The sequence below is a fragment of the Pyricularia oryzae genome, chromosome 6 (assembly GCF_000002495.2).
Source record: "Pyricularia oryzae 70-15 chromosome 6, whole genome shotgun sequence".
NCBI lineage: Eukaryota > Fungi > Ascomycota > Sordariomycetes > Magnaporthales > Pyriculariaceae > Pyricularia > Pyricularia oryzae.
This window is the reverse complement of record NC_017853.1, coordinates 1,730,768-1,743,569: the sequence shown is the minus strand read 5'-3', so window position 1 is coordinate 1,743,569 and position 12,802 is coordinate 1,730,768. Positions and strand designations below refer to the sequence as shown.

The window sequence follows — 12,802 nt, the reverse complement described above, 5'->3', positions numbered from 1 at the left end:
CTAGGTACCTACCTACCTAGGTTCTCACCTGGTTTACCTTACCTTCCTCAGTCTACTCGATAGTAGCTAGGCGAACTAACTGCACTTGCATACGGCCGTCGATCAGCACTCCAGCATTCAATGCCTTTGGTGCCTTTACTTGCTTGAGTGCGTCCGAAATGCCATATCCGGATAAAAACGTTTTGTGGCAGTGAAATGTTGTGCCCATTCAAATCATCATCGCAAGGCAACCCGGCTTGCCCGAGGCCTGATTCGGTCTAAAAAAAAAAAAAAAAAATACAGCATTTGCCACTATGCCGCACAAGCCACGCAATAATTATGGCAAATGTGAACCAAAGTGGCATACGTTGTTGGGATCATCTCGAAGGAACAAGGATGACCCGCCCCCTCAATCTTGTACCCCACACTTTTAAACCCCATCAAAGCCTGTCAGCATGTATTATACCGTAGTAGGGACAGCTTCGTCCCCCAAACTCAATATCGGACCAAGTGCCGAGATTTCTTGACTTTGAAGTATTGCCGTAGACCCCTCCGCCCTGCCGAGAATGGAACAACTGAAAAGCCTAGGCATATATCGGCCTCCCCTTGGATGCAAACTGGGTTGGCCTAGAAAGCCAAGTAATTTTGATCTTACATATAGAGCTGCTCGGGGAAGCTGTCATTGAAAACTACTAATATTTACTCCTATACAACCCCTGGGTTTTACGGGTCGATTTAACTCACTTCCTGACCATATAAACATAGCGGCCCGATCCCATCCGTCATGACAGGCCCTTTGGACATGAAAATAATTATAGCTGGGGCGGGCATGGGAGGCCTGGGCTGTGCACTATCCCTGGCAAGGAAGGGCTTCAAGCACATCGAAGTGTACGAGACTGCCTCGAACCTGGGCTTCGTCGGCGCCGGCATTCAGATGGCTCCAAACATGGTGCGTATCCTGGACAGGCTTGGTTGCTGGAGAGGGAGTGGGATCGAGAAGGAGGCTACGAATGTCAAGGAAACGAGCATCAGACGTAGGTGCCATGGACGCCTAGACCCGACACTCGAGATTGTTCTGCAGCCTATATCATGTCGTTGAGAGTCGAGTTTGACACAGGACGGGGCAGGCATTTTGCCGAAAGAATTATCGTACTAACGTGAATCCGACACAGAGGGCAGCACCAACGAGGAACTTGCCCATGTCAACATGCCGGACATAGCTGCCAAGTATGGCTACCCTCACTGCACTGGCCATCGCTCATCCTTGGCAGGCGGCATGTATGAAGCCTGCAAGAAGGAGCCGGCCATCACGTTTCACTTCGGGACGTCAGTCGTAGGCGTGAGCAACTGGGGTCCCGCAAAACCTCACGTCACGGTTCGGTCCGCGGGTGCCGACGAAGAAACGAAGGACGTGGAGGCGGACGTGGTCCTTGCAGCGGATGGCATCAAGAGCGTCGTGCGGAGGGAGATGCTCGCTCGTTACGGAGCCGAGCCCGAGGAGGAGGATACCGGCCAGGCCTGCTACCGTATCATGCTGACGCGGGCCGAAATGGAGGCGATCGGCGAGCCGGAGCTCCTCGAGCTTATGGACAGCGACCTGGTCGTGCGCTGGATCGGGGAGAAGCGCCACATCATCGCGTACTCGGTCGCGGGCAAGTCCATCTACAACCTGTCGACGACGCAGCCCGACGTCAACTTTGCCTCCGGTCCTACCTCGACTTACACGACACGCGCGTCCAAGGAGGCAATGCTCAAGGTTTTTGAAGACTTTTGCCCGCTCGTCCAGAAGATGCTTAACATGGTGCCGAGCGGTGATGTTTGCGAGTGGAAGCTGCGGCAGCACAAGACGCTGCCGACGTGGTGCGATGGCCCCGTTGCCCTGCTCGGTGACGCCTGCCACCCGACGCTGCCGCACCTGAGCCAGGGCGCCGCCATGGCCATCGAGGACGGCGCGGTGATCGCAGAGGTGTTGAGCCGCCTGCCCCCGGGTGAGGTAGACCCTGTTCAGGTCGGCCGCTGTCTCAAGGTGTACGAGCAGCTGCGGAAGGATCGTACCTCAGAGCTGGTCAGCCTAGCGGCCATGTCGGCCCGGGCACTGCACTTGGGCGACGGCAAGGCCAAGGAGGAGCGAGATCGGCAGTTTGCTGAAGCCCGCGCCAAGGGTGGTGCCCCCGTTCCGGACAAGTGGGCCTCGCCCGAGGTGCAAAAGATGATATACTCACATGACTGTGTTCAACATGCCGCCGAGAATTACGACGGTATCCTGGCGAACATGTCATAGAATCCCCTGGTTGGTCTGCAGGTAGCCTGTGTAGATTGAGCGCAAACAGCCACGAAGAATAGCTATAATCCCAATAGGTATGGTGGCAATATTCGTTTCGAGTCTTGACATCTGCTGGATATTTGAACTTGGCAAATATAAACCTGTTTCCTAGGAAAATAACTTGTGTCATACGGAGACATTCAAAACGAACGTAATTCTATATATTGTACATAGCATTAAAAACATAAGAAAAGGCCGTACCTGACGGTTAAAATTGCTCAGAATCGCCGTAGAAAAAAAAAAACGCCAAGCGCCAAGCTCAAACTTCCTCGATAAATAAAATTTCTCGCTCAATGCACAATCTGCGCGGACTTGTAAACGCAAACGGCCGCCGGGAGCCCGAGCCGATCAAATTTGATGGTGTTGGATATCAAAATCTCAGCGGCTAGTACAAAGGCTGCACGGCAAGTCTGGACCAGACGAGGGAGCAGTAGTCGCGGAAAGACATGAAACGATGGGTGCAGACTATGCGCACTCATCCACATGCATTCGAGTGCAAATGACCCTTTTGCATTCACCCTTCTCGATATCCAAGACTCGACCGGATCAGTTTGGTCAACCCAGTCGTCCACATCGCCCACGCTCAGGACATGTAACAGATAGTCTAGAAGAGCAGACAGTCCAGACAGCAACAGCATGCCAGACCAGCCAACAGACCCTCCATGAGGCCAGGCTTCCTCCCCCTATCGTCCTGGTAGTGACCGTATGGCTGCTGCTGGTAATAACCACCGGGAGGCGGGGGTCCGTATCCGGGTTGGCCGTAAGGGCCCGGCTGGCCGTAAGGCCCCGGCTGGCCGTAGGGACCTTGTTGCTGATAGTATCCCATCGGCGGTGCTTGTTGGTAGTAGCCGCCCTGCGGAGGCGGGCCTTGCTCGTATGGTTTGAACTGCTGGTTCGGATCGCCATAGTGTGCCTGAGACGGTTGCTGGAGAGGAAAGTTCGGTGGTTGATTTTGGGGAGGAGGTGCCTGGTATGGTGGAGGCGCCGGCTCGCCGGGCTTGCTGGCGTCGTTGGTCTTGGGAGGGTCCATTTTGACGGCTTTTCCTTTTTTGCTTGGAGATCAACACTGGTGTGAATTTGTCGGCGATGAGGTGACTGCGGTGGAAACCGTTAGACAGCGGCGAGAAAAAGCCAACGTTCAAAACTTTGTTATGTATAGCAGCGAAAATGTGCAAGTTGGGAGGAAGATAAAACAAAGTCGTTGTCAGATGGAAGGTGTTGCCCCCACAAGCATACGTACGTGGTAAGGGTAACTTTCGTTTGGATCAGCTTGCGTGGCTTAGCTCGGGATCGACGGGGCTTGCAGCTGAGTCAAGCGATACGAGCCAATTAAACTCACTATGGCGTTCCACTGGGCCATTGGGGATCCGGGCGAACATGTGAGGGCGGCCTGGGGTGGTGGAGCGAGAATTTTGGTGGCGAAATGATTGCTGGAAGCGACTCAATTTCACATGTCGCGCACATACGTAAAATCAGGTGGAAAATGAGCTGCAACTGAACCAAATCTAATATTAATTCAGGTGTATTTATAACGTGGTTCATCAGGACCCCGGACATATCAGGACCCCGGACATTTTTCAACCCAGTTTCATCCTTTATTTTCCACACGTGTTCTTTCCCCCAACAGTAATGGAATCATCAAATTGCGAAGCGCGAATCATTCTTGCTCTAAATGAGCTCCGATCAAGCAAAAAGAAAAGCATACGAAAGGTTGCATTAATATATAATGTCCCAAAATCGACACTACACGACAGAATAAACGGCATCGCTTCTTTGGCCAATCGTCGGCCAGGCAACCAAAAGCTAACGGAAAGGGAAGAGGAAGTAATTGTCCAGTATATACTGGACCTGGATTCCCGAGGGTTTCCAGCCCAGATCGCTGATGTGGCCGCAATGGCCGATCATCTTCTCGCTGCGCGGGACGCGCGACCGGTCGGCAAGCAATGGGCTTATCGCTTCGTACAACGACGCACAGAATTAAAAACGCGTTTTTCTCGCGCTTACGATTTCCAAAGAGCTCTTTGCGAAGATCCTGACGCGTTAAACGCGTGGTTTCAATTGGTGGCCAATATGAGGGCCAAATATGGCATCCAAGACTGCGACATGTACAACTTCGACGAAACCGGCTTTATGATGGGCCAGATTTGCGCTGGAATGGTCGTAACTGGGTCCGAAAGACGCGGAAGAAGGAAAAAAGTACAGCCTGGCAATCGAGAATGGGCGACTGCAATTTGTTGCATCAGTGGCGACGGTTACGATATACCCCCGTATATCATCGTCAAAGGCTTTTACCATTTGTCCAATTGGTATACAGAAGGCGGTCTTCCGGACACGTGGCGCCTCAAACCCACCGTTAATGGATGGACCGACAACGAGACTGGCCTCGACTGGGTTCAGCATTTCGACAACCATACAAAATCGCGGACAAAAGGCGTATATCGGATGTTAGTGCTCGATGGGCACGGCAGTCATCGATCCCCTGAATTCGAGGGCTATTGCAAAGATCACAATATTATTCCACTTTACCTGCCTGCTCATTCATCTCATTTAACCCAGCCACTTGATGTCGGAGTGTTTAACGTCCTTAAGCGGGCGTACGGTCAAAAAATTAACGACTTTATCCGGGCCCACATCACTAACATCAGCAAAGTCGACTTCTTTTTGGCTTTTGCAGCGGCTTACAAAAAGTCAATGACAAAAGAAAATATGGCCGGGGGTTTTCGAGGGGCGGGAATTATCCCCCATAGCCCGGAAATGGTCATATCTAAGCTGGATGTTAGGCTACGGACGCCGTCACCTAAAGAGCTTGATTTTTCCAGCACCGAAACCTGGGTCTCTCAAACACCGCACAACCCGACAGAAGCCGTTAATCAATCTACCCTTGTTAAAAGTCGAATCAACTGTCATCAGGGAAGCTCGCCAACGCCTATTTTTAATGCTGTAAAGCAGCTAGCAAAAGGGTTGGAGTCGATTGCTCATCGAACCACACTTTTGGAAGCGGAGAACCACAGCCTTCGGAAGGCCAACGAAGCGCTTAGCAAGCGGCGCAGGGCTCAAAAAACACGTATCCGCGAAGGAGGGTCATTTACCATACAAGAGGGTCAGAATTTGCTTCAATCAAATGGTGCCGATGGTCTAATATACGAAAAGAAAGATGAAAATGGGGAGGGGAGTAGTGCGCAGCCGGCGACTAAACGACGTTGCGGCAACTGCGGTAAACCTGGACATAATGCACGCACCTGTCAGGAGGATGCAGAAATGTCTGATGTACATATATCCGATTGCATTGAGGTAAATTGAACAACGCTGGCGTTGCAATTGAAATTGGAAGTAGTATTGTGCAGGAAAAGTGTCCGGGGTCCTGATATGTCCGGGGTCCTGATGAACCACGTTACGTAATAGACTAAATGAAATAATACTTCGTAACTTTCAGCATCGTATGATACAAACCAGCCAAGCAATTGGTGTTGGTATCTACCCAAGCTATGGTACCTTGCTTCGAGACATCACAAGGAAGCTTGCCGCTAGCCTCGAGCCCAGACTCAATTCGTCTCAGATAACGCCAGGCGCTTATTCTATGTTACGAAGTGTTCCCCCCTCACCCGGACTTTTTCAAAGCCGCGATTTTAACATGTACTGTCGACATGGTCAAGCTGCAGAATTTCGTTTCTTCCTTACTCACACACTTGTGCTAACACGGAGTGCTGAAAAAGCGACCAGAACTTGTCAACAAGACGGTGTAATGCAGTTTATTATACCTCTACTTGGCACCGTATCTTCGAGCGACTATTCCGTGGCACTAAAGTTAGAACGTGACGCCTTTGCGCAGTACCTGTTGTACAAAATACCTAACCTACTGCTTGCTGTAGTATTAACCGGTGGTGGGGCTGTCAATAACCGGGTCGTTCCGGGGAATTTATCCCACACTGGTGATCCCTCTTCAGTCAGTGCACAAAAATCTAGGCAAGGTCAGGTTGGATGTTGCTAGAACGTACTACTCATGAGAGAAGGACAAGGGTAGCATGTAAACGATCCACAACATCGACAAAGATCAGCACTCATCCCTCGACGGCACCAACCCAAGCTTCGCAAGGATACACACAAGTTATGGCCGAGTGGCTCACTTTCCCCGCCGACCAGGCCGCTAAACTTGAGCCATGGCTGCCTCCAAAGACCCGATTGTCATCTGAAGGAGGAGGAGGAGGAGGAGGAGTAGCACCGGGGGAGCAGCAACGTAATGAACCAGCCCCGGCAAGGGCCCGTCCGTTCGTGACTCTGACCTTTGCGACCTCGCTCGACTCGGCCCTCTCGCTAGCCCCCGGGGTCAGGACCACGCTGTCGGGTCCGCAGTCCAAGGCCATGACGCACTTCCTGCGCAGCCGCCACGACGCCATCCTCATCGGCGCCGGCACCGCAGTCGCCGACGACCCTGGCCTAAACTGTCGGATCCAGGACGCCGAGTCTCAGCCCCGGCCCATCGTCGTGGATCCTCGCTGCCGTTGGAGCTTCCACGAGCGGAGCAAGGTGCTGCAGCTCGCCGGTGAAGGCAGGGGTCTCGCCCCTTTTGTGATCACCACCCCGGAGGCCGCTGCTGCCATCGATGAGCAGAAGAGGGCTCTTCTTGAGTCGCACGGGGGCAAGTATATCTCCTTGAAGTATGGTGGTAGCAGTGATGATGGGGTGTTGGACTGGAACGATATCCTGGCCGCGCTGCAGCACGAAGGGCTCAACAGCGTCATGGTCGAGGGTGGAGGTCATGTCATCAACACGCTTTTGGGCCACAAGGACAAAAATGACCTTGTTGATTCGGTAATTATTACTATCGCTCCAACGTGGCTGGGTCAAGGTGGTGTGGTGGTGTCACCCGCCCGGGAGGTTGATGAAAGTGGCAACCCAAAGGCTGCTTTGCGCCTCACGAATCTAAGTTGGCACCCGCTTGGGGATGATGTGGTGCTTTGTGGCCAGATTGAACCATGATAAGAGGCACTGGACTGTGAAAGATTAAAGAAGAAAGAAAAAAGAAATGCAGAAAGGATACATAAATCATAAATGAGTACTTCAATTACTGTGGGTCTTGTCCAAGGTGACCAGGTCTGCCTCCGTCCAGCATACGTTTCCTAATACCAGACACAACCAAGTTTCCTCTTGAAAATATGCTGTTGAAGATAGGCGAACATGTCCCATTTTTCATAGCTGCTTGGTAGACTAGACCTCGGTACTAGACCAGTCGCGAGAGGTGTGGCATAGAACGTTACGTGTGAATCAGCCCCGGATGCACCAGTTCCCCAGATTAAACAGGGCATCAACCCCTCCTCCAACACTAGGCTTCTAGGAGCTGCCGGCGCCACCGGCCTCGGCAGCAGCCTTCTCCGCAGCAATCTTGGCCTCCATCTTCCTCCTGGCTGCTAAGATCATCTCATCCCTCCTCCTCTGCAACAGCGCCTGCCTCTCGTCCCGGCTTGTGCTCCACGCCTTGCCACCCTTGCCGCTCTTCTCCTCCTCCGCCGCTGCGGCGCTTTCAAGCTTGTCCTGCAGTTTGTATCTTGTAATCAGGTCGGGCTGGACTGCCTTGTCGGCAGCCTTGGCGGCGGCCGCCGCGGAGGAGCCCGTAGACGGTGCGGGCGTGGCGCTCGGCGGGGGCGGTGGCGGTTGGAACGTGACCGGGGGCTAGATGTTGAGTAACAACGCTTCAGTCAGCTCTCCCTTCTCTCCAGCTGTTTGCTCGACCGTGCTCGCCTCTCTCCCCATTTTCCTATCTCGGACTTACCGTCTCCAGTCTCCCGGCAAGTATCCTATCCGTAGTGGCGGTCAGGTTACCTCCCGTCCGCTGCAGGTCCCAAAGGATCGTCCGCCGGTCGACCTGCGGGAACATCTGCTGTATCCTCTCGACGGCGGCCTCGCGCGCCCTGACATCTCCTCCGCGGCCGGCGGCTGCCCTCCCGCTTCCGCCGGCGCCGGCCGCAGTGCCGTCCGTGGGTGCCGAAAAGAACAAGTATCGGATGATGAGGCCCGAGACCACTAGCACCAGGACCAGCGAAGGCACGTTGATCTCCTCGTTCGCCATGGTAGGCGGAAGCAAAGGTAACACAGAAATAACAAGGCGGTGGTCTGGGGAGGAAACGAAGAAACCAGGAGGCTTGGGGGTGTTGTTTTGTGTGCGTGGCTTCCTGACGACTGGTGTTGCGATTCGTTGTTCGCGCCCCCTAAACGGCTGCTGATCAGGGAGAAGAGCCGTTTGCGACGCGCGCTGGCAGAACTGATCCCGCTGGGACGGCGAGTAAATGTCAACTCAATTCAAACAAAACAGGTAGCACTCTCAGTACAGGGTTGGGAGTTCAGGTCGATTTCCGGAAACGGACCAACAAATAAATGCCGATGCCAAGTGATGGTGGTTGGGGTTCTAAGATGGTTCTGAACCTACGAACCCAAATCGTCCTCAGAATTGATGAGTGGCGTCGCCCAAAGCTTAAGAGTTGAGATAAGAATCCATAAAATGTGGGGCAACACTCGGTCTAATTATATCTGCGCATCACTTTGTCGCGAGTTCCTGAGCCTTACAATACGTATTTACATGGCAAACACTTTCTTTGCACTCATCGTACGCCTTTTTCCCTGTCTCTATTAGGGCATGGACACCTGTCTCACACTAGAGAGTTCAATTTCAACATCGTTCACGATGCTTCAAGGCTGCATCACAACAAGAGCCAATACGGCCCCGTGCATTGTTACTATTAGTCGGCACTTTTTCAACTCCAGTGCAGTAGCAAACCGAAGGCGTGCAAGCGACGAAAGCAACCAAAACTAACATGCAGTAATTCTCGAGCAGTGCAGATCGGCAAACGCCTTCCGACCAGTCCACTAGCAAAACTGCTCAAAGGCCTAGCTGTCGCGATGGCTTTGTGGACCATCAGGAAACGTGGTTACTGTCCTGATGCTGTCCTCGCAGCTATTGGCATGATACTTCTTCTCCTGGCCTGGCGACACATCTGAACTAGCCGGCGAACCCGACCTTTTATGAACCCAATGTAAGGCCAAGAGGGTTGGTGTCCAAGTCGGCGTAATCGAGTGCCAGCTCGCGCTAGTGACCAATATGAAAGGTTAGCTCCAAGTTCCCAACTGCTCGCAAAGGTTGTACCAGCCTTGGGGATTAGATGTTCATACCCTATCTTTACGCCATTGTGTCGTATCCCAAACGAGATAGTAACCACGTTCGTGGTTTGGGCTGATCACTTGAGGCATCATATGCTCATCCTTGGTCAACCATACTTGCAACTTCTTGTGCCATCGCCAGTTGCGGTTGTTGCTAACACGTAATGAATTTAGTGTCAGCTGCTTGGTTCTCGGTTACAGTATAAGCGGACCAACTTACAGCTCAAGAGCCGCCAGTTGCTGTTGACGGTCTCCCGGACACGAGTAGAATATCCACATTAATGTCTCCTCGTTGAAGCCTTGAATCTTATTCTCAATAGGCTGAACGTTGTTGACCTTGTAGCACTCTGGCAACCGGAACTTAGGAATCGCGGGCCTCGGCGGTGTATCATCAAACGCTGAGTAAATTTGTTCTGATATCGGCCTGTTCCGTTAATCAGCATCATTTCAATGAGCAAGAGCAAACAAGCATATTTCATAATAATGGAAGAAATAACACTTTCATGACTTACTCTGGGTTGCGCAGGGCCTGCTCCAGTCCCATGTTGGTGTAGTCGATACCCGACACTAAAGCGTTGTAGTCGGGGAATCCATTCATCAAAAACCGGAGCCCTTTAATACCCCACTTGTCACTCTCGGGCATTCCTGCCAGTGGATCTTGTACTGGTACAGACGGCACCGGCTCTTCAGCCTTGGCCTTGCCCGGGAGTCCACTGTTTCCAATCGTCCCTGGATGCCTGCCCTCGCTTTGGTTTGCCAATCCATCCAGCGATGACTTCTGCGATGGTAGTCCCTTCTGCGGGGATTCTTCATTTCTTGCGTCTAGCGAGTAGGGTCCCAGCCTTGGGTTAGCGAATGGTTGACTTGTAAACAACTTATGTTACGTGAATATATCATCGCATCATTTTCACATTGGGAGTAGCTTACCAGCTGGAGATCGAGTCTCCGTGGACCTGCTGTTTGCTGAAAGAGCATTCAAAAGACCGTTGGCAGCTCTGCTGGTTTGTTGCGCAGATGTCGTGCCATTGCCGCTGGGAGGGGCGAAGCCCAGGCTGGACATGAGACTTGGGCCGCCACGCTCACGACCAATCTCTCCGTTAGGGTTCCTGTTAAGTGGGGGGAAATCATCGACCGCATTCTGTTGCGATTGTGCCGTCTGGCCAATGCTGGCCTGGTTCCCAAAGCGAAATGATCCTTGGTCAGTTGGCAGCCGTGTGGGCGGCGTGTACATGTCTTCTTGTTGGTTCTGTTGTTGGGATAGAGGCGTAGGCTGGTTGCGCTGTATAGGAGCCGGGCCGCCCAGATTCCTCGCTCCACCAGTCGACCACATCGAAGATTGTGATTGATTCGAAAGTTGCGAGTTACCGGAAAGGGAGGGGAATTCACTGCGATTGAAAAAGTTAGTATCAGGTAATATTGAACTGAGCCAAAAGTGATATATGATCTTTTGAGGAGCAGCAAGTCTCCATATGGTATGTAACAGGGGCAGCAACACAGGTTGTTCCAATACCCCTTAGCCACATTCGAAAAAGGCATGTTAGGCAGGGCCTTCGCGCCCGGCTCTGACTGGATCGAAGATGCCATTTCGACGAGCCTCAACTTTGAGGGGATATGCGGCTTTGTGTCGTGGCGACTAGCGGGGCGCCTCTCATAAGAGTGAGGCATGATACCAGTGTGCGCAACTGCTGGGTAAGGATGCTGATATTGCGGAAAATATGCCCCGCAAGTATTTTTCCAGAATATGAGATAATCGGAGAGAAAAGCTAAAGACCATGTACGTACGAAAGGTCGAGAGGTGTCGCTGGTTGCGACCCGCTTAAGCTTTGCGCAAAACTAACGTTGCCGCCCAGCTGCCTGGAAGGGTTTTGCAGGCCACCGCTTGCCATCGGGACACCTGCAAACGCCCACCCTGATCCGTTGCCAGCTATGTCAAATACCACAATCAGTATACTGCTCCCCGCCAAAGCGCCCAAAGGATGCAGCGGGGCATCGGTAGCCCAAAGTGTCGTTCTCACCCATTGTTCCATTAGGTAACCGATTCGAAGCGGATCGTGCGGATTGTTGCGGTGGCTTCGGTTGGCCACCAAATCCTGCTGGCATCCCGCGATGATTTGGAGGTACTGCGCCTGGGTGTCATTTGATTAGCTTCCATAGACTTTCCCCAACTTTCAGGTGCGCATATTCTGGGGTGGCACGGAAAGCAAACACTCCGTCGCAAACAGACTCGAACAGCAGGCGCGCACTCGCGCAAGGCATCAAGGAGCACACAGGCAGCCAAGCAGGGGCAAGCAAGCGAGCTCGCAGTCCAGCATAGAAGAGTCAAGGCCGTCCCCGACGCTGCAGTCGAGCTTGCAAACAGCTTGTTGACCAGTCCACTGTTGCCCATGGGCTTGGTATATTTTCCTTTTTATGCCTCTAGTGTTCAGAACAGCCGGGTTTGCAAATGTCTTGAGCGAAGGCCAGCGCTGTTCGATATCGCGAATGATGGGTAGGCTGCCTCCTTGTCGATGTCGATCATTGCCACAGGATGGGTGAAGGATTGGTTGTGAAGGCATGCGACTGAAGCCGGGGATGAGCGGCAGCTGTGCAGATGGTGCTTTGGGAGGGGTTGAGGTCGAGCACTGAAGACTGGGGGGAAGAGCCTCGGGCTCTGCGTACCTGGTCTGTTCATCGTGGAAGAGAAAAAAGCCGTCGAGATGGAGTTTTTGGTGAGACCAATTCGTTCGGTTGGGGGCGAGGGTGCCGCGTCGGTATGGGTGAAGGTTGTATCCGACTGCTAGGTGTGGTCTGCAGTCGTCGAATCGTGGTTGTTAAGGCTGCTGGGGCCGCGGTGGACGCGAAGGATATATGGAACAAGGCGGATTGGCGTTGTTGGTTTCTTCCCTTGATGTCCTGGCCGCAACGCAAGGCTCAGTGCTGTAGTGTGCCGTGGCCTGCCTCGCGCGCCCATGCCGGGTGGTCTGTGCGACGGTATCTCGGGCTCTCATTGGGCGGGACTAGGGGAGAAATGCAGGGGTGCCGGCGCGGTGGTCGCCTTCCCCAGTGGCATCCCTTGTTTGCGAGTTAACGACTCCATGACTCGGGGAACCATTCTATACCTTACCCTGATTACCTACTTGGGAAAAATATGGCGGTAGCTCAATGCCTGTAGGCATATCAGATGTTCGAGTTCTGCCAGAAAATGCAGAAATGGAAAATTAACTGTCAAATATTTCCTCTTATCCCTCTCTGCGACTCAAGGCCCACTGTGTTCATGGTTCCTGCTGAGAAAAATCCAAAAGGGTCTCCTTCCCTTTGATCATTTCTCAACCCAGGGTACAATGAGCAACATCAAGGATGTTGAGCGACGCA

General features: G+C 52.8%; 5 protein-coding genes across 5 annotated transcripts; 2 read left to right on the top strand and 3 right to left on the bottom strand.

Annotated features, from left to right (window-relative positions):
• Positions 1 to 449: 449 nt before the first annotated feature.
• MGG_04166 (salicylate hydroxylase) lies at positions 450 to 2,420 on the top strand. Its single transcript, XM_003719614.1, has 2 exons — positions 450 to 1,013; positions 1,152 to 2,420. Exons 1-2 carry the CDS (start codon positions 764 to 766, stop codon positions 2,258 to 2,260), a joined length of 1,359 nt encoding a protein of 452 aa, XP_003719662.1. The 5' UTR covers positions 450 to 763; the 3' UTR covers positions 2,261 to 2,420.
• A 172-nt stretch (positions 2,421 to 2,592) lies between these two features.
• On the bottom strand, positions 2,593 to 3,332 carry MGG_04167 (uncharacterized protein; the record flags this gene model as incomplete). The annotated part of the gene is made up of 2 exons (XM_003719613.1): positions 2,593 to 2,906; positions 2,960 to 3,332. 2 exons carry the CDS (start codon positions 3,330 to 3,332, stop codon positions 2,593 to 2,595), a joined length of 687 nt encoding a protein of 228 aa, XP_003719661.1.
• A 2,448-nt stretch (positions 3,333 to 5,780) lies between these two features.
• On the top strand, positions 5,781 to 7,372 carry MGG_12162 (riboflavin biosynthesis protein Rib7). Its single transcript, XM_003719612.1, has one exon. The coding sequence runs from the start codon at positions 6,281 to 6,283 to the stop codon at positions 7,277 to 7,279; it is 999 nt and encodes a 332-aa protein (XP_003719660.1). The 5' UTR covers positions 5,781 to 6,280; the 3' UTR covers positions 7,280 to 7,372.
• A 258-nt stretch (positions 7,373 to 7,630) lies between these two features.
• MGG_12163 (uncharacterized protein) lies at positions 7,631 to 8,366 on the bottom strand (the record flags this gene model as incomplete). Its single annotated transcript, XM_003719611.1, has 2 exons — positions 7,631 to 7,969; positions 8,070 to 8,366. The coding sequence occupies 2 exons, from the start codon at positions 8,364 to 8,366 to the stop codon at positions 7,631 to 7,633; spliced, it is 636 nt and encodes a 211-aa protein (XP_003719659.1).
• Positions 8,367 to 8,666: 300 nt separating this feature from the next.
• On the bottom strand, positions 8,667 to 12,333 carry MGG_12164 (uncharacterized protein). Its single transcript, XM_003719610.1, has 8 exons — positions 12,110 to 12,333; positions 11,467 to 11,577; positions 11,234 to 11,375; positions 10,379 to 10,836; positions 9,964 to 10,273; positions 9,672 to 9,875; positions 9,464 to 9,605; positions 8,667 to 9,380 (listed from the first exon to the last, which is right to left on the bottom strand). Exons 1-8 carry the CDS (start codon positions 12,120 to 12,122, stop codon positions 9,315 to 9,317), a joined length of 1,446 nt encoding a protein of 481 aa, XP_003719658.1. The 5' UTR covers positions 12,123 to 12,333; the 3' UTR covers positions 8,667 to 9,314.
• Between the last annotated feature and the right edge of the window lie 469 nt (positions 12,334 to 12,802).

What these genes read in the sequence shown, in the direction of transcription:
- MGG_04166 (XM_003719614.1), top strand. Translation starts at nt 764, where the DNA reads ATGACAGGCCCTTTGGACATGAAAATAATTATAGCTGGGGCGGGCATG. An exon ending in CAAGGAAACGAGCATCAGAC is followed by an intron (nt 1,014 to 1,151) that starts GTAGGTGCCATG and finishes AATCCGACACAG; the next exon opens with AGGGCAGCACCAACGAGGAA.
- MGG_12162 (XM_003719612.1), top strand. Translation starts at nt 6,281, where the DNA reads ATGTTGCTAGAACGTACTACTCATGAGAGAAGGACAAGGGTAGCATGT.
- MGG_12164 (XM_003719610.1), bottom strand. An exon ending in GCGACACCTCTCGACCTTTC is followed by an intron (nt 10,837 to 11,233) that starts GTACGTACATGG and finishes TTTCAATCGCAG; the next exon opens with TGAATTCCCCTCCCTTTCCG. An exon ending in CAACTGGCGGCTCTTGAGCT is followed by an intron (nt 9,606 to 9,671) that starts GTAAGTTGGTCC and finishes ATTACGTGTTAG; the next exon opens with CAACAACCGCAACTGGCGAT.